General features: G+C 46.8%; 1 protein-coding gene across 1 annotated transcript; it reads right to left on the bottom strand.

Annotated features, from left to right (window-relative positions):
- Positions 1-1174: 1174 nt before the first annotated feature.
- LRRC58 (leucine rich repeat containing 58) lies at positions 1175-18313 on the bottom strand. The gene is made up of 4 exons (XM_049824238.1): positions 17763-18313; positions 8464-8592; positions 6877-7154; positions 1175-5489 (listed from the first exon to the last, which is right to left on the bottom strand). Exons 1-4 carry the CDS (start codon positions 18311-18313, stop codon positions 5281-5283), a joined length of 1167 nt encoding a protein of 388 aa, XP_049680195.1. The 3' UTR covers positions 1175-5280.
- Between the last annotated feature and the right edge of the window lie 2934 nt (positions 18314-21247).

Genomic DNA, 21247 nt, shown 5'->3' with positions numbered 1-21247 from the left:
ATCTACGTAACTCACGTTTCATTCACACTCTTCTTATTGCATTAGTGCTAAAAGCAGAGAAGAAAGTTTGAAAGCCAAGATTTGCTCCTTGAGGTTAGAAGACAGGCAACTAATGTTAGGAAGAAGTTGGACATTTGGAGAGACTTCTGCACCAGGAGGAAATAGCAGCACCAGAGGCAGAGAGACTGGGGACTCTTCATCCTTGGAAGTTTCTAGGAGTCAGCTAGACAAACCCACAGCAACCTCAACTAGTGCTGGCAATAGTCCTGCTTAAATCAAGAGGCTGGCCTAGAGACCACCAGAGGTTCCTTTGAACCAGCACTTATATGATTTTGTTTCCCAATATAAGAAAGGTATTAAGAAGCCACAGAAAAGGGTGTCTTTAAATTAGTTAACAAAAAGAGGCAGGAACATTCTCAGCCTGGCTGTTACAGGCAAGGTCACTTATTCCTCGGTATTTTATGTTATTTGAAATGGGGCTGCTGCATAATTGGAGAGGTTTTTCATTACACATGAAGTTGAACCATCTCTGAAATAGTTCCTGCTGAAGTTAATATCGAGTAATTCTTGTTTCCCACTGTCCCATTTTCCAATACACCACATTTCTGCACTGACAACTGGTAATTGCACGGCAGGATCTGAAACATTTTGGCAATAGATCACAAAAACTCTTCAGGATGTAGGAGGAAACATGGGATTACACAAGAAATGGGAACACATTAGCCAGTTAACATGATCAGAAAATTAACATTCAGAAAGTCATTTACAGGTTTCAAGGTTAGCATATTAAGAGAGAAACAATTCAAGAAGTTTAGAACTGTTTCGTATTACTGGAAAACTCCACTACAACACCGCCTTCTCTTGTTCATCTATTTATCTGCCAGTGAGCTACTTCTACCTTTAAACTGTGGAGCAGATTTCTGCAACCCTATACCAGAAGCAAAAGAGGGTCTGGTCTGTAACACACACTGGTTTGTCACAAGTGGGCCCCAAAAGCCAGGAGTTTCAGCAGTCCCTTGGGAAGACTCACCTACTCTTGGTTTTACACAGCACAGGTCAAATCTCATCTGTTCCCCGACCGTGTATAGCCCCATTTTTCATGTCTACAATTCTGCAAGGGTTTTGCCTGCAGCAATACCAGAATTGAGATGCCGGCAAATAATGGACAGACAACTGTAGAAATAACATTTTTGGTTTAGTGTTTACAATTTGTTTTACAGCTCATAATGAAATACTGTTAGAGATATTCTACATTCATACATTTCTAGCAAAATACACTTTTAGAAACATAAGGCACTTTTCCTAAAACAAATGCTCATGATAAAAATTCAGCAAGAGGGCTGGATGAGAACCCTTTCTACCCTTAATGTTCAGGTCAGTAAGAGATCAATCCTCTAGTCAGGCAGGCAGATGAAATAATCAATAGAAAGGTTTCCAAGATAGAGTTACTGCTGTATTAGTGTGCATTCTGAAGTAGTCTATTTGAAGTATCTTCAGTTGGGAAGGGAGGGCATCGTGTGAATAAGATGCATTAAAATAGTTCTTTGAACTGGGTAACAAAGACACATTGCAGGGATTAAGTTTCATTACTTTCAGTGGATTAAATTCCTTCCATTCATTATTGCCAACAAGAGTAAGGAACAAAAAGGAGCTGGTTCTCCTCTCCCTCCCCCCCACTCCCATTATAATTCAACACAAGATTTCAAAGACTTAAAATGACCAGGACAGAAGCCCCTGAAAAACTGCATCTGGCCACTCCAGAGTATGTTTAAATATTCATTACTGACTTCCTCAAGTCTCACCTCTTACTAAAGAAAGGGAAGCATAAAAGAATTGGCAACTGTGTAAGTTGCTTCCAGTCAAATTGATATTTTGCTTCTTTTTAACACGACCTCACTGTTCACATTAAGTACCTGCATTCAGAAACGCACCAGCAGCTCCCCTTGGCAGAGAGACGGCAGGGCAGAGGATGAATGCAGGCAGGGCCCCGGGCCCCGCGGGGAAGGAGGAATGAGCAACTTTGCTTCACACTCTCGTGTCTCAGCTCAAGAACGGTTTCAAAAGCCGGACATGCTGGGCTGCTGTAGCAACAAGGGGACTGATACCAAAACACTGACTGAAGACTTCACTCAGAGACGCATCTGTAGGAACTGAAATCCACTGTTTAAAACTGCCAAAAAGAGCTATAATGCTGGCAAAACCACCGTCTACTTCTCAGGGCCCCCGAGAAGGGGACGGTAGGAACCATCCAGCAGTGTAGCTTCAAGTTTTGTCTTACCTATTTTATTGCCAAGTATATTTTCCAGTCTTTAGGGGGCTAACAACTGCTGGAAAAACTTGACTCCCGCTCAGTACATTAGACACTACAGTACAAACCTGCATCCCTAGTCCTCTCAAATCCACAGCCAACCCACCATTTCTCTTTCTTACAAGTCCTTGATAGTTTTAAATTCTGACTTACTTGAATTGCACTTTAAAGCCCAGCAGCAAAAAAGAAAAACTGGTAGCTATATTCAGGAATATATATAAATTTTTAAGAGATAAGACATTTTATCAAGTCTAAAAAATGCACACATATCAACTGCATAAGCTGTCAAGTTTTGATCTGGCTACAGTGAAGAAGCTGTGAAAAAAGGTTAGCCTATTGGCCCTATTAAAATGGGGGCAGAAATGCGATGCCTGTTCACTTAGGAAAGAAAATGCAGTTAAGATCAAGCTAAATTAGAACCAGCTACCACTGGTCTTAACCTGTCACACACAGAGGTGCCACTGTGCAAACAGGAACCGTGGTGAAATCTAACTTTGTGAAGTGAAAAAATGCATGACTTCAAGACAGCTGCTGCTAAAGAGAAGAAAGGAAGGTGGTACCTCATGGCCCTGAGCTCAGAAGATCTTGAGATCTCAACTTGTGTGGCTCACTTACACTGGCAAAAGAGTCAAGCTCTAGATCACTCAGTTGCTCGCTACTGTTACGCTAGCAGCCCATTTAAAATTGTGGCTCTGCAATCAGTTTACTGTCCTTCAGCACTGGTGTGATGACATTCACTTGGGACAGGAAGAAGCATCTGAAAGAGGAGATGAAGAACAAAACACAGGCCACTCACTGATCCCAATTTAAATAACAGCATGCAGTTGGTTTCTCTCAAAATCTGTAGGTTCTTCTTCCCCAAGCAAACCTCACAGAATTTGCTAAAGTGACATCCAGTTGCTTTGCACATATACCTTATTGTGTCTTAAAAATATACTTTAAAAAAAATTATTGGGAAAGGCACAGAGCACGTGCAATTTAGTTCCTTGTGGATCTGTGCGTATGTGGAATCTTCAGACTAAGTTGCAATGATTAATAATGGACGGGGTGCTATTTTACAACCAGATAACTTCTTCCAAATTCCAGTTCTCTCCAAAGGAAACTGGGGAAATGAGCAGTGCTGTCAAGGAAATGCAAGGCAAGAAGTTCAACCTGTACACCAAGACAGACTGGAATGTACAAAGTTTCACAGACCTCGTTCTTCAGGTCACATTAAAGAAAATAATGTAGTCTAATTTAAAAAAAAAAAATAAATCACTAAAGTTAGTTAAAAAGAGTGGAATTATCAAAGTGCTTTAATATATAAAGTGTCAAATATAATTAAACAGGACCATTAACACAGAGCTGCCATAAGATATTCAAACAGGTACCTGCGTTTTCTGAATGCAGGTGAGGAGCACAGGTTTTTAATTTCCCCCTTAGGACCAAAGTGGGTTAAGAAAAGTTTTTCTTGTTCATTCAGCTTCTTAACACAATGTATTTGCTCTGCTCATGCATTCAAAGGCACAGTTGGATTTGCTCTAGCTGAAACTGCATCAAAAGGACTGTCTGCCATGAAATATTAATAAAGGGGCAGCTCTCACTGAGCAAAACACACAACAGCCCCATAAAGTAGATTTATAGATACCTGCCAATTCATAATACTAATTTTTATAAGCTATTTGAAACTTAGAAAATCTGAGCTATTTTCTGCAGCTTTCCTTTAAACATAGTTTAAGATAACTGAATGTGTTATTTGAACAATCCAACAGACTGCCAAAGCTATTCTAACAAGAGCAAATGCAAACAAATAAATAAGGAAGAGGTTTCAAAACCACCTCATGCAAGATGCTTGGACAACACGCCTTAGCCTCCCTACTGGCTTTTCCTCTCATGTTATGAATAAGGAAAAAAAACCCCAACAACAAAACATTCTCCACAGCACTTCTCTCAGTACTTCCAATTCATTAAGCTGCTGCCTACTTTAAGCAGATGACCTTAAAGACGGAAAGTAACTCTGTACCAAGCATAGCAGAGCTACCTGCAGCAGGGGGACATGGCTGGTTAGAAATGTCACTTGAGACCTTTCCTGTAACTCACAGATATAAAAGCAGATATGCTCCAGCAAGCTGAGTCTCAAAAACATGATACAGAGCATCGCATCTGGTCCCTTGCACAGGCACGTACAGCCACAAGTCTGAAGTAATACCAAGTCTCAATAGCACAACTCATCTGTTTTCTGAAGGCACCATAAAGACAGCAACGCTCCAGGTGTAATGGGAAGAGGCAGAGCAAGGAAAAATAACGCATACAGTTAGGAGGAAACACTAAGAGCAGCTTGGTATAACAAGGGAGAAAAAAAGGTGGCTCAGTTCTATGATGGCTGTAACATCTGTAACAGCACAGGGACCCTACGCCTCTAGGCAAAGAAAGAATAATCAGAGTTTGGAAAAATCTACTCCTGAACAAAAAAAACCCAACACAACTCCCATCTCTAGTGGATGGGTGTAAAATCTGTAACTGAAATCAAAGGAGACAGCCAAGAATCAAAACGCTATATAAAACATTGGGGCCCATACATACTCACATGGCATCATTAGCCTGTTTCTGATTTACCACAGTGTTAAAAGAGCTGGACAGTCTCCTTTCTCTGCAGGATGACTGAAGTCCAGTGAAGTGTCATATATTAAAACCCTTCTCAATCCGCCAGTGAGAACAAATCCCCCTCCCCAGCCCGTACGAGGGAGGGGGGACGTCTCCCAGACAGGAGATGTTTCTAACAACCCCAGGCACGCTACAGGCAGTATGCCACCGAGTTAGTTCTCCTAAGTAGCACTGCACCAAGCAAGTTTAGGCTTGCTAAGATGTTCTGCCCCTTACATGGACTTGAGGACAGTTTCTTGTGAGCCCTTCAGCCCAGAGGCTCATGCTTCGCTGTTCCATTACTGCTTTTCAAATATGTTTTCCTTCCCGTCTTCCCCTCTCCCTCCCCGTTATCCCAGAAGGACTTTCTGCATCCTGCGCGCAGCGACACTGGCTTCGTCCTCGGAGTCGGACTCGCTCTGGGAAGTGGAGCTCTGGGAGGCAGAGCTGCAGGGAGAGGAGCACTCTGGGGAGCACAGGTAGTGCATCAGCGGGAGGCGATACTTCCCACAGAAGTCAACGAACTTGATTTGTCTGACGCAGCTGTCAAAGTAGACACCTGTAAGGGCAGAGGGAACAGCAACGACATGAGAGACACCGTGCGGAGAAATCATAAACCTTACAAGGTTGTTGCAGCTGGTGCAAATGCCTCAAATTAGGACTTAATTGACACTGCACTAAATGCGGAAGCACAAGGGATACTGGAGGAAGAGAAGGGACCAGGACACCTATGAAAATGCAAAGTTTCTTTTCTTCACAGAAAAAACCCCAACTCCTGTAGAACTCTATTTGGTAGGCGATTCAAAACGGCACACTCTACATGAAAGGACACAGGGCACCTATTTCCAAAGAATTTGGCAATTTCTTCTAACCATTAGGGAAGAAATCTCAGGCTGGGAATTTGCAGACTTCTTAAATGTCAAATTAATTCATCCACTCCATTTTCAAACTTGTAAAACCTCTTCTGCCAGCTAGCAAAAATGCGTTCGCAAATAGCCCTTCATAGCTCTACTTTTCTTCTGCTTGAGTGAAGTCACCATGCTGAGTTTGGATGGTACTTTCCATGGCAACAGTGTTGCTGTAACACACAGTTATGTTCTCTTCCCGTCACAGCAAGTGATTTTAGATACTGACATTTTCAGAAGCTTCCAGCAGTGTTTAAGTCCTAGCTGGTCTGGAGTAAGCTTTTCTCCTGCAGTGCTAGAGCAACACTGCAGCACTATGCTAGTTCAAAAGGAAAAGTGAAAAAGAGCAACACCAATCCACTGTTATCCAAACTGTGCAAAACTCTAAAAAAGGAAACCTTTCCCTTTCAACACAAGTTCCAGCCCTTCCGCCTTTGCTTACGGAGCATGCTTTGATATTGTCCTGTAAGGAGATAAGATAACAGCCTGCGTTATGACTGCAGGGTAGATACTAATTAATGATTTTTTTCCTTAATCTTCTAAAGGCTAAACGCATAGATCGTTTACTCTGGATAAAGATTAAGCATTAAACCAAATTAAGGCCAAGCATTCCAGGCTTTTCTATGAAGTCCTCTCCTTCCAGGAACTACACGCTAGTAGTCCCAAGCAAGAGCTAAACAAGTTGCTCTTGGTAATTGCCAAGCCCTACAGCCTCTCTCCTCTTTTCCACGCAGAAATGAATCTTGCTGTTCAGCAAGAGTGCTTGCAAAAGTTCTCCTGTGCATTACTTAGTCTGAACTATTTCGGGGCAGACGGATCGGAAGCTTCAGACCATAAAAGCATAGCGGAGTGCTGGGATGAGCTGCAAAGACTTCGACAGAAATACTGTCTTACAATCCCATGCAAATAGAGCAAACCAGCACTACAACTTCGAACCTTGTTCCTAAGCGAACAACACATTGAACCTGACTGAGCTACTAAAGTCATGGCAAATCAAAGGAAAAGAAAACCCATCAGGTAAAAGCAGAGCGGTGAACTTACCCCCACATTTAGGATTGGGACAGTTGCTGGCCAAGCTCAGATACCGGACAAGATTCTCCGGGAGATCGCTGGGAGCATAGGGAACATTGCGAGTTTTAACTGTGCGTCCAGCCAGTTCCTGAAGGCTCGGGGGATTGTAGGTCAGGTCACGGACAAAGCGAACCACCAGTGGGTTTCCACGCAAGCTCAGCTCTTCCAGGTGAACCAGGTTAAGGATCTCTCGAGGAAGGTAAGTTAGCAGGTTATTGTGCAGGCTAAGGGAGCGCAGGGAATGCAGCCTGAGGATGGAGATGGAAAACCAGTCAAGATGTGCATGCAAAATCATTCCGCAGCTGCGTTCCACAGACCTGATTACTCTCCCCTCTCCCACCAGTTTCTTTTTCTTTGGCTTTTCTTCCTTTTAAAGCATAAACTCATGCTAAAAGAGCTGCTGTTACTCCAGCACACATAACGCCCCGGAAAACTTGGCTCAGCTCTGGAATGCCTGTTAAAGTCTTAAATATGCTGCTGTCCCTCTCAGTATTGCCCCCCCACACACACACCCCAAAAAAGGTAGCACAGAACAAAAGTACACAAACTGAGTGCTTTCAGGGGAAGATAGTGTTTCCTTGTACCCAGTGCACGCATCAAGAACGGTCCTGTGCAAGTTTGAATAAGTCACCTGCTTTCACTCATGCATTAAAGATGATTGCTGGCAGGCAGCCAACCCTGGAAAACCCCGTGTTTTCTTTGCATGTGGCTGCACCACCTTGTGCTGTGATACTACTAGATCTCAAAAGCTAAGCAAGGTCAGGCCAGGCTAGCATTGGCATGGGTGACAAGCAGTTTGTTGGCTTTTGGAGGAGGCATTCTCCTCTCTCAGGAAGCACAAAGCAATGCTGCAGCGCAGCGTCCAGGGATGCTCTCAGACCAGTACAAGTTACAAGACAACTGGACATTGTATATCAAGAGTAATCCCACTACACCATCAAATTCCAACTCAGAAAACTCCGTGCTGCCATTCAATTGCTTTTGGGGTTACAGCTACACACCGAATTCTTCACCTCCCATCTTAGGCTACCCATACAGAGTTTGCAGTGTCCTCTTTTCCCCATGATGAAACAGACAAAGCAGTAACTTATCTTCTAGAACTGTGCTCAAGGATTTAACAAGCACTAAAACATTCTGAGATCCTAGAGTAAGAAATGCCAAGGGAACACAGAGGATGGTACAACACAAAAGCACACACAAAAAGGTTTTGGGTGAAAGACAAAACAGACCAAGCATTCATCACTAAGAATACAGTAGCATGGCAGTTTATCTTTTCCGAGTTGCCCAGGTACTTCTCAGGACTCCCTGTACAATCTATTTATTTACCTTAAAAAGTATACTTGATGACATTTTTTTCCCCCATAACCCTTTGATTGAGATTTCCATATTATATACTCATGGTCTGCCTGCAGTGCACCATGCTAAGGATCTTCTCATTCAAGTCTAGTCACATTAACAAGCTGAAGGACAAATAGGTCCTCCCAGGTGCTTTTATCCACACATGCAGGAGAAAAACTCAAGAGTTACAGCTGGTGGCTGATGACAGTAAATACTCACTGTGCCAGCTGAGGTGGAATGCTCTGGATCTTGTTGTCACACAGAACTAGATAACTTAGAGAAGGCAGGTTTGCTAATTCAGGTGGAATTGAAGTAATGAAATTCCCTCCAAGGTATAGAAACTCTAAACTGAAAAAGAGAAGAGAAAACACTGCATTATTTCATTAAGGTAATTTTCAGTTTCATTTAACACTAGGTCTGGTCATCTCCTGCCATTTCTTAAAGAAAACTTACAGATGACTGTGCATGAGATAATTTGCTGAGGGGAAAAAAAAAAGAAAAAAAAAAAGAGCCGAGTTGCACATCAAAATTACAACAGAGCTGCTGTTTCACAACAGATAATGTTAAAATTTACCTCCAGCCTCCTGCAGTCACCGTTACACCTGTAGGTAGGCACCAGACAACTATGTATTCCTACACCAACCCCTTCCAGCTCCTGCTCCTATTTCCAAGGAGGAGCAGCCTGCGCACGCAGGGTCTGCAGCACTGACGCAGCTCCTGCTGCAGTCAGTGGGAGTTCTCAGTTTCAGTAGGAGCAAAGCAAGAGAGCAGTGGCTCTCCTTGAAAATCCTGGCCCTGCACAGGCACTAGTCCTTCTTTATGGTATCATTTGACTCCTCTGTGACTAACTGCAACCTTTCAGCAGAAGTCACAGGCAGCCAGTCCCACTTTGATACAATTCACATACCGAGAACACCACAGCTACGACAGCACAGAGCACATCTAAGTCACACAAGTACATGCATACAATTTCTCAGATAGATTTCAGTATACTGAAGTCATGGAGCCCAAAGCTACCAAAAACATTAGCAAGGCTTAACCATAGTTTGAGCTTAAATAATAAAAAAAACCTAAAAAAAAGTCACTGGACATCCTGCAAAAACTCAGTGGATGGGAGACAGGAACAAAGAGGCACTAGATCCCTTCTGTCAGATGGAGCAGCCAGTATTTGCTGTGCATCTCTGTCCTTCTAGGAAGAAAAATTGCCAAGCACTTCTCTTCAACATAATAGCTTCAAGTCACCATTTCCAAGAGTCAAATAGTTTCCTCCCCTGTTCTCAGACGCTGCCTGGAAAAGGAGCAAAGGCAGGTTCAGTTTAGGTACTTCTGGCTGGGAAGCAACACCATTGCTAATCACGGTCCAGACAATACTTTTTCCAATGCCTGAAAAGGGTGGATCCCCTGGTCCTGTCTGCAGGTGCTGGTTCAGGATCTCCGGTACATACTCAGGTTAGCTGCCCAACTGCCTCTCTGATCCACCAAGCGTTCCCCGCGGGTAAGGGAAAGAGAAGTCATCCAGATTCCGTCACCCTTTCTTTAAGAACAGCTAATGACCTCCTTGGAATAGGAGACACCTTCATCTCACCCCAGCAACTGAGAAAGGCTATGGATACAACTGGCAAAGAAACCCATGACCAAACCACCCAAGGGACACAGTGGTCAGCCCAGAGAAGGTCTGAACCCTGCAATTGCGCCCCAGCACGTGTGGAACGCCAGAGAAGCTCCTCTCTGAGGTTCTCCCTGGGATGGAGCAGAAGAATGGTAGAAAGAGACTACTTCCTTCAGTTCTTGCAAGAAACTTGAACCCCAAAGACCCAGTGACAGCATCTGCTTGGGCTACGGGGGCCACTAACACAGCACAAAGGTCCATCTGCCTAACAGCGAAGAACAGAATGACAGACCTCTGCAACACACCAGGAGAAGGTCACAGAGCTTAACATCCCCCGGATTCGCTCACCTTTTTGGAGTATGTCAGAGGAAAGCTAAATAACTGAAATTTGACAAAGTGGGCACAAAATTAAGCCTTAAACTGAATCTGAGTATGTGAAAGGAAGAACTACACTTGCTTCAGCTGAGAGATCAAGTGGGACAGCACATTTGGAGGTCATTCTGAACATGTGAGAAAGCAGCCAGGAAAAAAACCACCACCAAAACCCCACTGCTCAAAAGCAGCTTCTCTTCTGCACAGAGAACCTGTAGGTGAGGAGTGGGGGTAGGAGGAAGGCTGCTATGCAGAGACCACGTCAAGGGGAGATTATTTTTAATTAAATTTTGATCCCCTAACAAAGCCCCGAGTTTTAACCAAAATTCCTTCTGCAACCTCCATTGTTTCCCAAGGTGGATTTAGGCTGCTTGGCTCTCATTAGGGACTTAACTGCTGACCATACAATTCCTAGGCATGTTTTAACTCCATGCCATGGCTGGAGCCCACACCGAAAACTGTTGGGCAAGGGAATTCTAGTAGCGTGGATTTCAATGTTTAAACAAGGCTTAGACGTGTACAAGTTTCCACTTCCTAGGAAAAGTGAATAATTAACTCTTCATCCTCTGTGTTTTAAGACAATAATGACCATAAAGCCACATTGTGTAAAAAACCATACCACCAGGGAAGGGGAAGAGGGGTGCAAAATATATGGTAAAAGATGGTTTGGAAATTCATTTCAAGGCTTGAAATGCGTAAGTTTCAAGAGCAGCTTACTGCACAAATTGTAAAAACACTGCCTGCAAACTACTTACAGCTTTCAAATCTGTTCTTTGTAAAGTCTGTGTAATGAGAACGCTCAGTTATACTAGCTAGGATATAAAGCCCCAACATCAGACTACAAGCTGATTCTAACTAGAAATCCGCTAAATAAGGTAAACCCTTCAGTGGCAACAATGGGTTTCTCAAAAATTGTTTTCTTTGTACCTATCTTCTGAATCAGCTTTTTGAGGTTGGTAGACTAACAACTCACCGGGTCCAGCCTAGTACAGCAAATTCAGAATTTCCAACATCAACTTAAGATATGAATTAGATGATAAACTTCTTAAAAAAACACAGGGAAGAGGTTTTGAAACTATAAAGAAACTGATTTTAAATACAGCAAAGATATTCTGATAGCTTCCACTGAAACACTGCTCAGTAGGCAAAAGAAATCTATAACTCCCGTCCCCCAAAATACAATTTGCTAGAAAGAAGGATCTAGCCTAGCCTTGGCTCAGCAAGATGGAGAAATTAACAACAGTCATTTCTGCATCAAATTAAAGTGTCAAGAATTGTTTGAGCAAAGCTAATCATGACACAGGCAAGGATTTTCCAGAGACACAACCCTTTTGTAACGAGCGCTCAACGGCCACAGTTCGCTCCCAGCTCATCTACTCCTGGCCCGATTTTCACGTCGCACTAAGCCTGTACCTAAAGGCCAAGGCAATGCTGGCTCTCGAGCTGTCCTACTCAGAGAGCAGTTTGCTGCTTGGTAAGACGAGCAAAAGCACTGCTGAGCTCTGCCCTCCTCGCAAAAGAGCCTGCAACGAGGCAAGCCACACCGTTTACCATAGTTTTTCACATGAGGACCACAGCAGAGACGGGACTGAGCTTAGCGAATACTTCTAACTAACCTTTCACACCAAGACCCAGTTTTTCTGACAATCATTAATCTGTATAGTCATTTGGACCAGCCAGCTAAGGTCTCATGCATCACTGTGTACACAGAGGGAGAGCTGGAATTTTTCTGTACTTTCAAAAGTCAGTCCAGGAACTTAGAAAAGCCAGAGAGCAACCAGCCTCAAACGAACATAAGCTCAGTTCCTATTTTTGAAGCTAGAATAAATGATGTACTTCCAACCTGCCACGCAGGCTCTGGCTGAACAAGTTTCAAGAAGGGAAAAACACTAACAAAATCCATCTCAACAAAAACTGACCCACACCACCACCCCACCACCCCCCCCACCACCCCCCATTTTACAGAGTAACTGACAGGGGCTGACACTTTCCCTGCCTTTTAGCAATGTTTACAAATACACTAATAAAAGGCCAGAGTCCCTTTCAGCCTCATATCCAGCAGGCTCCTCACTCAGCTCAGCCAGTACTAATTGCGGCCAAGCAGCAGCCAGCACGTTGAGCCCATCGCGTGTCGTTCCTCTCTAGCAGGAAATTTCACACCACAGGGCTGTAGGGTGGCCATGTGAATCCTTTTACATATGGACAGGGCATGGGGGAATGCTCAAACAACTATGAATCGATTCAGGTGGTGGCAGCAAAGTTTAACTCGCCAACAGAATGTAGATTCTTGCTTGAGTATGTCCTTGAGGTTTCCAGGTCATCATATAGCACAAAACAAATCAAAAAGCCCCAAAACACTAAGAAGAGCCCACTCTGAGCACTAGAGGTATTTCTGATACCCTATCAATTACCATGACACTTTCATAGTCATGTTTCAAGGCGAGAATGTCTTCTGGCATAGAAGATACTCAAATTTTCAATCCACCCTGTTTCCCCACAGATGCTTCTTTGGATAAAATTCAACCACTGACATCAAACAGATGCATCTAAATAGGTAATCTAAAAAAGAAACAATGAGCCTGAAATAGCTCCAGGTCTTTTTAAGATAAACTTTTTAGCAAGAAATTTCCAGGCAGTTTTGAGGCTCATGCAAGGGAGGAATTTAAAAGCAGCCCACAATACACTCCTGTTAACCCTGTTCTACGATTTGCTAATTCCTGAGAGAACTGCATAGCCTTTGCTGACACGCAAATTTAAGATCAAACGGTTGTCTGAAAACTATTTGCAAAACGTTTGAAGAGGAGAAGAAAAAGGGAGGCAGCAAACAGATTTCCTAATGCTGTATCTTTATCAAAGCCTCACTTGCCATTTTTCCCACACTGTAACAGCCATTCTTAAGTGCATGCTTGTCTAACATGCTTAATACTACCCACGAATAAAAGCAAATACTCTGGTTTTCACAGCATCTAAGACTTTACAAAAAACTTGGATGAATCCAGTTAGGCGTTTGAGGCCTTTGATCCCAGCCCTTGCACAACTGGGCTTTAGTAGAGGAATCCAAGCAAGAAGGAAAGGAGCATGCACAGCAGACGCCTGGAAGGAGCCTGGCTCTTTTCCAAGCTCTTTCCGCCTGCTCCTGGCGCTCTACTGAGCACAAGAGTATTCACTAGAAGAGTAAGACTAAACTCAAAATTCACATCGGGAGAGCCAAGGTATCGATTGCCTTTCGCTAAGCTGTTAAGAATTTTTCCCTTTAACAGGGCACTTGCAAGACATTTCCCCAAGCGAGCACACTGATCAGGGCAATCGATGCACCCTTAAGCCAAAAGCCACAGTTGGACAGTGAAGATCAGAGCTGTATTTTACCAGACTTGTCAAACAAATTTTGTCCAGAATGCACACAAGTAGATGACCACATTTCTAGCTCACCAGCTATAATACACGTTGCCCCTTAGCGCATCCCCAGCTGGATCAGCAGAGGAAGGATACACACAACCAACGCAGAAGTGGGATGTCTACACAGATCACAGTTCAGGAGCTGCTGGGGGCTGTGAATGGAATATGAGAGAGAGTGACTGACCATAACATCTCACACCGAAAACACAGCAAGGTCAATGGTGGGGGAAGAACTACAGAAAAGATGACACTTATGTCTACCTATGCTAAGTTCATCTTTTATCTGGCAACAAATAGCAAAGCAATGCAAAGAGGGCTGCTCTCGCCCATCTGGTGCATTTTCTACTCTAAATTCACAGCAACGGCCAATGCTGCAACTCAGGTCTTGCACCGTACTCGCACTGCTAGCTGACAGTAACTGGGGGTGGTGGGCATACAGAAGGAGCTGGCACAGCCTCAACATGATTAAAAAAAGCCCTCAGCAGGGCCCACACTTACCTTTCTCAGAAATGTAAGAGGCTGTTGCAGGTCACCACAGACACTTACAGTGGCATTAGGAGGAAAGAGCACTGCATTTTCCTAACGCAAAGGCTATTCATCCTTGGTGCCAGCATGCTATGATCAGCAGCATCCTGCTGCCATCACCAGAGCAATCATGATCATCCACTTACGAAGCCATGTGAATGAAGGAAGTTTCAAGCATAAGGACATCTATAGGTGGTCCCTCTACAACGGCCTAGGAGGTAACTGATAATCAGGTGAAAGACACTCACCTTCCATGCAGGATCTTGCACTGCACACAAAGATTTGTGTGGGCAAGGATGGGGCAGACGGCTGAGGCTGGGAGTAAGACAAGACAGCATCAGGACTGTCTGCGGTTCTTACTGCTGTTCGTTAACTTGCCAAATCACTAGGAACATGCTAGAGAAAAGGTTTTGCACAAAATGCCTGACCCCAGCTTGCTGCAAAGTTGTGTAATTACTATCTTCATGTGATTAACAACACAAAGCACACATCTCTCATTCCAGTGCTTTTGCACTTGCAGTTGCCAGCGTGTTCCTTCTCCTTCAGCAGATCGGACCCATCAGCTTTCTATTCTTTCAACTTCACCACGTAGGCTCCTTACCTGCTGTATTCCTGACCTTCACTAAAACTGATGGGCTACCCCTTCAAAAACTACAACAGGAAACTGTGGGGCATAGAGGAAAGACATGAGGCTTAGTTATCACAATTTTTTTTTTTTTTAAATCTCATCAGAGCTCAGACATTCCCTGGAAACATAAGAAGTATTTATAGATCTCTGCAACTCTGCTCAGCGCTATAATCAGTGACTGGGGCAAATGGGAGTTTGCCAGGGTCACGGGAAGAAGAGAACTGCTGGCCTCAGGAACTCTAGTACCAGCAGGAGAAACGTGTCCGGTCAAAGTGCTGCGTGCATTCCTCTGTGGTCTCAGAGACCACGAGACACAAGAAAATTTCTTTTATGGGAAGTTGCATACGGAAAAAGGCTCAAAGCCTTGGCTTGCCAGCAACAGTGAGATGGACACTTGCAGCTTGAGCTGTGAGGTTAACAGAAGCCCCCGTACCTACACCAGGTCCCACCTCCCGACCCTGAGTTCAGAAATGAAGAGATGTCTCCGTGTTGCCCAAGGGCTCTGCTCTGCCCTTGCTCAGGCTCGTTTTATCCACTTCAACACTATGCGTGCTCACGCTGTGGATACCTCTGTTGGTGGCAGATGGGAAGAGGGACTGGCAGCAGCTACTCTCCAGTGCATATCTACTATCTTTTTGGCAAGGGTGGCAGGTCACTGGTTATCTGGCTCCCAATGAGTAGATTCAGGATTCCCTCTGGAGGAACATTAGATTATAAAGTATTGTTCTCTCCCAGCTCTTACAAGCAAGCATGCTGCTCCCTTTTGTTACTTAAGCAGACCCAGATACACAAGAGTCACTGATGGCATAGTGGTAAAGAAGGTGACAATCCTGGTGGGGCACGGATTCGCTATCTTGAGCTAAAGTTCAATTATATTATGGTGACACGTTAGCAGAAGTTCAACGAGTTAGCTGTGATTACGTGGGCAGCAGACACAAGCTGCATCTAGTCTCGTTTTTCTAACTGACACATCATTTTGTGATGATAAACAGACAGTTCAATAGCTTTGTCCGCATTTGCCCTCTTAGAATTATCATTCTGGGGTTCGAGCACAACCAGCCCAAGAAAAGCTGCAGGACAGAACAAACAGGAGGCCTGCTTCAGGGCAGGCCAGAGGAACAAAGCAGAGTAACCATGTACCAGTAGTTTGGCAGTGGTGCAGCATGGAGAGCACGGCACACAGCCCACTGGGGCACCACGTGCATTGCTACGCAGCCTGGTACCTTCCCAGGGTCAGCAGCGTAACAAAAATCAGGGCTGAGATTTGTTGAGGGGGGAAAAAAAAAAAGAAAAGAAAAGAAGAGAGATAGAGAAACCAGAACCACAGATGAAAGCATCTAAGCAGCAGCCGGGAGTCTCTGCCTCAGAGGTCGGCGCAACAATCAGATCCCAACCACATCCTGGATGCCACCAGGCATGCTATGGAAGCAACATGGATCATCTCCCACACGCAACTGCCCTCCTCTACCAGCCTCCCATGAAGCTGGTGCCACTGTCCTCATTTCCTTCGTTATCCCTGAAGCAACTGCTCCTGAACAGGGAAAAAGCTGAGTTTTCTCCTCCTCATGAAAGCCTCAACCCAGGACGCATCCCAACTCTGCCAAGACGGACATGGGCATTCTCTAGCACTCAAAATGCCTCATAGCATCTCTCAAACTTAGCTTAACCCAGACTTGCTCCAGATCCCCAAGAGGTGCATGCTGTGCCATCCGGGCAAAAGCCGCGTACACAACTGTATTATATTGCAGTGGACAAAACCGTCTCCCACCAGCACTCAAGCAGTTCTGGTACTTCCAACCTAAGGCCATGAGAGACAGCACCCCACATACAACATCTCGTGCTTCCGCTGGATGCAGCTCTGCTGAGCCATCAGGGCGAATCCAGCTACTTAGGGTCAAGGTTGCTGGAATTTGCGTAAGAGAGGCTGCCTCTGGCAAGTCCCTTGGCAAAGAGCTGGAGTAAAGAAAGTTCAGACCCAAAGTCTTCGCAGAGAGCCACAGAGGGGCTAGTCTGAGGCTTGAGAAACCAGCAGAACACACCAAGGTGCCTGCGTGTAGCGCGCGAGCCAGAACACGGCCTCTGGCTGGCCCAGGAGGATGGCAAGCTTCAGAAGTACCTATCCCAGGTCAATGCGGGCAGTCAATACCCAGTCCTGACTAAGATCTGTTCCCACCTCACCAACATTCCTGCCTGCTGTGATTCAGCCATAGGTTTCTATGCCACTGGCCTGTGGTGGTTTGGTCCAGCCTGAGAGCCAGACGTACCACCGCACCTGAGCGCAGACAGCCTAGGGCTCTACACTTCAGAATATCCGTCAGCTGATCTGTCGGATCTACGCGAGCCGGATGGGTGGAGAGAACTACAACAAAAACCCAACCATGCCAGCAAGCACCCTGATGCGACCGGAGCCGTATCAGCAGAAAGGCCCTATTGTTTGCAGAAGCCACAACCAGATCTTTATCCTCCTCTGTGACCCATCGTGCAGCCACTAGCTGCATGAGACCAGGGGTTTTATTTTGCTCTCGCCTAGAGATCTGTATCACAGCAAAGCCACAGAGCGCCTGCCGCACGTCAACATTCGTACCAACCACACCGTCATCAGGAGAGCCTCCCCTGCGCCGAGGCGGCCCAAGGACGAGGAAATCCTGAAAGAGTCGCCCACGTGGCGAGCGCAGAAGGCCCATCGGCCGCTCGAAGAGTGGCTTCGAGCTTGGGTAACCCAACCTGATGTGGGGGAAGAGACACATTATAGCAGCAGCAGTGCTTACAGACACCTGAGGCCCGACAAAACTCGCTCCCCGAGCGGGAGGGAGACACGAGGCGTGCTGCCGGCGGCGGCGGCCAGAAAATCCGGTCGGCTTTGCCTGGCAGCTGCCGGGGCTTTTCTCGTCGTGTCCCCCCCGGGCACAGGCTCGGGTTGGGGGGGGTTGGTGGTGGTGTGTGTGTGGGGGGGGGACCGGCCCGTCCCGCCCGGCGCCCTGCCCTCACCTGCGGAGCTCCTGGATGTCGGGCGGGATGCCGTGGAGGCGGTTACCGCCGAGGCTGAGGCTCTGCAGCCCGCGGAGCCCCAGCAGGGCGGGCGGCACCTCGGCGAAGCGGTTCCCGCTGAGGTTGAGGACGCGGAGGGAGCGGCCCGGCGGGGCCTGCCCCAGCCCCTTGGGCAGCGAACCGGGCCCGCCCAGCCGGTTGTTCTTAGCCAGGAGCGTGTGGAGACGCGGCAGGGCCAGCAACTCCTCTCCCAGCACCGCCAGCCCCGTCCCGCTCACGTCCAGCACCTCCAACGCCGGGAACCACTGCGACAGCCCGGCGGGCAGCGGGCCCGACAACCGACGGGGCGACAGCACCAACCGCCGCGCCTCAGCGCTGCGCCGCGCCGACAGCTCCGCCGACAGCTCCGCCTCCGCTTCCACCGCCTCCGCTTCCACCACCGCCTCCTCCTCCTCCTCCTCCTCCTCGTCCTCCGCCGGGCCGCGCCGCGGTGGCTCCGGCTCCGGCTCCTGCTCCGGGGCCGCGCCGCCCGCCGCCGCCGCCGCCGCCATCCCGCTCGCACCGCCCGCCGTCCCCTCACACGGCCGCCGCCGCCCTTGCGTCACCCCGGGGGCTCCCACGCCTCGCCCCGCCCCGCCTCACCCCGGAATCTGAATAAACCCCCCCCTCCCTCCCGCCGCTGTCGGTACACCACGGCTCCATGCTCGATCCCGGGTTCGCCCCCGCCTCAGGCGGGGAAGAGAGGCTCCCCCCCAACGCGGGGCCGGAGAGGGGCGAGTGCTCTTATGCAGGTTGCGGGGCGCCGGCGGGAGGGAGGCGAAGAGAGCGGGCCCAGCCGAGACCCCGAAACGAGCATGAGAGAGAAGGGCGGAGCGGGGCTGTGGGGAGGAGGCTGGCACCCCCCGCACCCCGCTGGAGCCGGGCGACGCGAAAGCTCCGAGTCCCTCTAACGGGAAAATTAAAAAAAATAACCTCCCTCCTCGCCTTTTCACTCATCCTCAGAGCCCGGAGAAAGGGCGCTTTGCCCCCTCCCTCCCGTCCCCCCCAGCACCCCAAGGCCTCTCTCTGTGGTGACTGCCGGCGGCGGGGCCTGGCCCACGGCGTCCCAGCCCTGCGGGTTTTGTCCGGGGTTTTGTCCGCTTTGGTCCTTGCGGACCTGCTGCTGGTGGGGCACCAAACCCAGAGGAGCCTTCTCAGAGGCACCTCAGCGTATCTCCTTGTCCGGATGTGAAAAGACAGCTTTAATCGTGAGCTAGGCCGTTGGCAGGAGTTAATCCACTTAACACCTTGGGTCTTGTCAGGCGGAGAGGCCTGATGCAGGTTACGGACTGATAACGGAGCTGATTCGGGTTGTACCATATGTGAAGAGGCAACTCGGGATTTGGGATTCCAATTCATCGCCCTTTGGACACAGGGTAATGGCGGTGTAATCAGTAATCGCCCGCTGGAAGAAGCAGCAGCCGTGTGTCATGACAATGAGAAGATTCACAGCCCAAGGGAACTTTTGCCCTGACAAAGTCCGGGCTTAAGAAACAGACTTGCTTCCTTATGATGCATAGAAGAACCCGAAAGAAGGGAGTGGTGATCTCCCACCCGCTTAAAACACTTCATATACCCCTAAATCTCTGTCATCTTAGAGTGGAAGAAATGCAAACGAACCACACTTGGCTTGTACCAGCCAAGAGCTTAAAAACAATGCGGGAAGCAGTAACAATGCTGAGTTTGAAGGTTTCCAGAATACTGTGGACAAAACCCATGGTGCATTTGTCCTTCCCTTGGCGCTCCTACAAACGCTGGATTTTACCACTACAAATATTTTGAAGTGACAGCTCCCGTTCCCGTAAGCAGGGAGTTGTCAAGGCTGTGCCCAGTCTTCAAGAAATGGTGTGCCATAGTGGGGGGAAATGTAAAGGTCACCTTCTGTTGGACTTGTTTTATTTGTTCTATAAGTCTCTACGGATTCACAGATGCAACCCCTAATGTGAACCCAGAGATAGCCGCGTAAGAGCAGACACTGTACCAGTACAGTTATTTCAATATAATTTTGCCTGCTCTATAAAGGCTGCTCTGTTTCAGCTGGATCGGGATAGTTTGTGGGAAGGTTTATGTAAGCACAAGAGCAAGGTCATCTGGATTTTGCTCTTGCCTTCTGCAGTGCTCTGAGCCTGTGCTCTCCCAAAGTTGTGTCCTGTGAACCAGATCATTTTTTTCAGGAAGTGAGTCCTATGATAGGTTAGTTTGTTCTCATCTTCAGAATTAAGGTTAATAAATACCTTACAAATGCAGTTCAGTCTTGATCAACCATTTAAATAGCATATTTCTCAGTTTGAAGCCTAACAGTGCTGGAGAATTGTGAAGCGATTAAGTGCATTTAGTTACACAGTGCAGCAACTCGTTAATACTCGTATGTGCTTAACTCCATAAACAGGTCGGAGTTTTTTCCAGGCCTCTGCTAGAGGTGGACCACAGCCTTCCTGCTCTTCCTCTCTCCCACCCCAAAGTCATTTTGCTTCAGTAAGTATGCATGATACACAAGGCAAAGTATAGTGCCATCTAGCTAAATTCTTGGCTGACACGTCCTTTCATTCCTTCTTAAAATCCTGGGAAATTCTAGCAGTAGAAATTAAAGTAATAAAGCAGACCCACTTTACAGTTGAGCGGTGAATGGGCTGGGAATGCCACAGTTAAGACTGTTTATGCAGCAGCTGGTACATGCTAAAGAGGCCATTTGGTGTGAAAAGTAACATATAAGAGGCAATGTTTGGCTTTTTTTTTAAACAGCTTTGGAAGGAGCGTACCAAGTGAGACAAAGGAATGCAGCCTTCTCTTCTGTTGGACTGTCATTTGCACAGAAGAGCTCATGGTAGTAGAAGTTGCTAAGTCCATTACAGTTACAGGGGAGATGAATGGTAAGACATTATCCTCCTGTTACATGACACCATTAAAGGCCATTTCATCATTCAGTTCAGCAAAGGTGACATTAGCCATTCAGCGCTGTCTTCATAAGGTCCTATCAGAAACAGACGGGACCTCAGGAGGGTCACCCCCCAGTTCTCCCATCTTGGGGTAGGATCAGCTATACTTGGTCTACTCCCAATAGCTGTTACTCAAGTCTTCTTAAAACCCATATAGGGACGAAGTCTGTGAAATATCACGGAAGTGTCTTCCAGTTCTTTGCTAACCTTGACATTCAAAAGCATTCCTTGACATCTTATCTAGATCTGCCCTGGCTGCCGCAACTGAAGCTAGTGTCCCATCCGCCACAGCGAGATGGGTACGTTCATCTTGGTAGCAGTCTCCACCTGAAGACAGTTAGAGCCTTCCTTCTTAACTGTGCCTAAGGCTCCTGATCTGTCCTTGTAAGTCATGTTTTTGAAGGCCTTTAGTTATTTTACTTGCATCTGAGTTCTTTCCACCTGATCCACCCGTTTTGTGAAAGGCACTTCCCAAACCAGAAGGTACTCCAGCTGAGGCTCCCTCGATGC

The sequence above is a fragment of the Accipiter gentilis genome, chromosome 21 (assembly GCF_929443795.1).
Source record: "Accipiter gentilis chromosome 21, bAccGen1.1, whole genome shotgun sequence".
NCBI classification, from domain to species: Eukaryota; Metazoa; Chordata; class Aves; order Accipitriformes; family Accipitridae; genus Astur; species Astur gentilis.
Note: the sequence above shows the minus strand (reverse complement) of the source record. Positions and strands in the feature narration are given on the sequence as shown.

Coding starts and splice junctions, on each gene's coding strand:
- LRRC58 (XM_049824238.1), bottom strand. CDS start 18,313: ATGGCGGCGGCGGCGGCGGCGGGCGGCGCGGCCCCGGAGCAGGAGCCG. Junction 8,593..17,762: donor GACATCCAGGAGCTCCGCAG/GTGAGGGCAGGG, acceptor TCTCTTTTTCAG/TTTAGAGTTTCTATACCTTG. Junction 7,155..8,463: donor ATTCCACCTCAGCTGGCACA/GTGAGTATTTAC, acceptor CTCCATCCTCAG/GCTGCATTCCCTGCGCTCCC.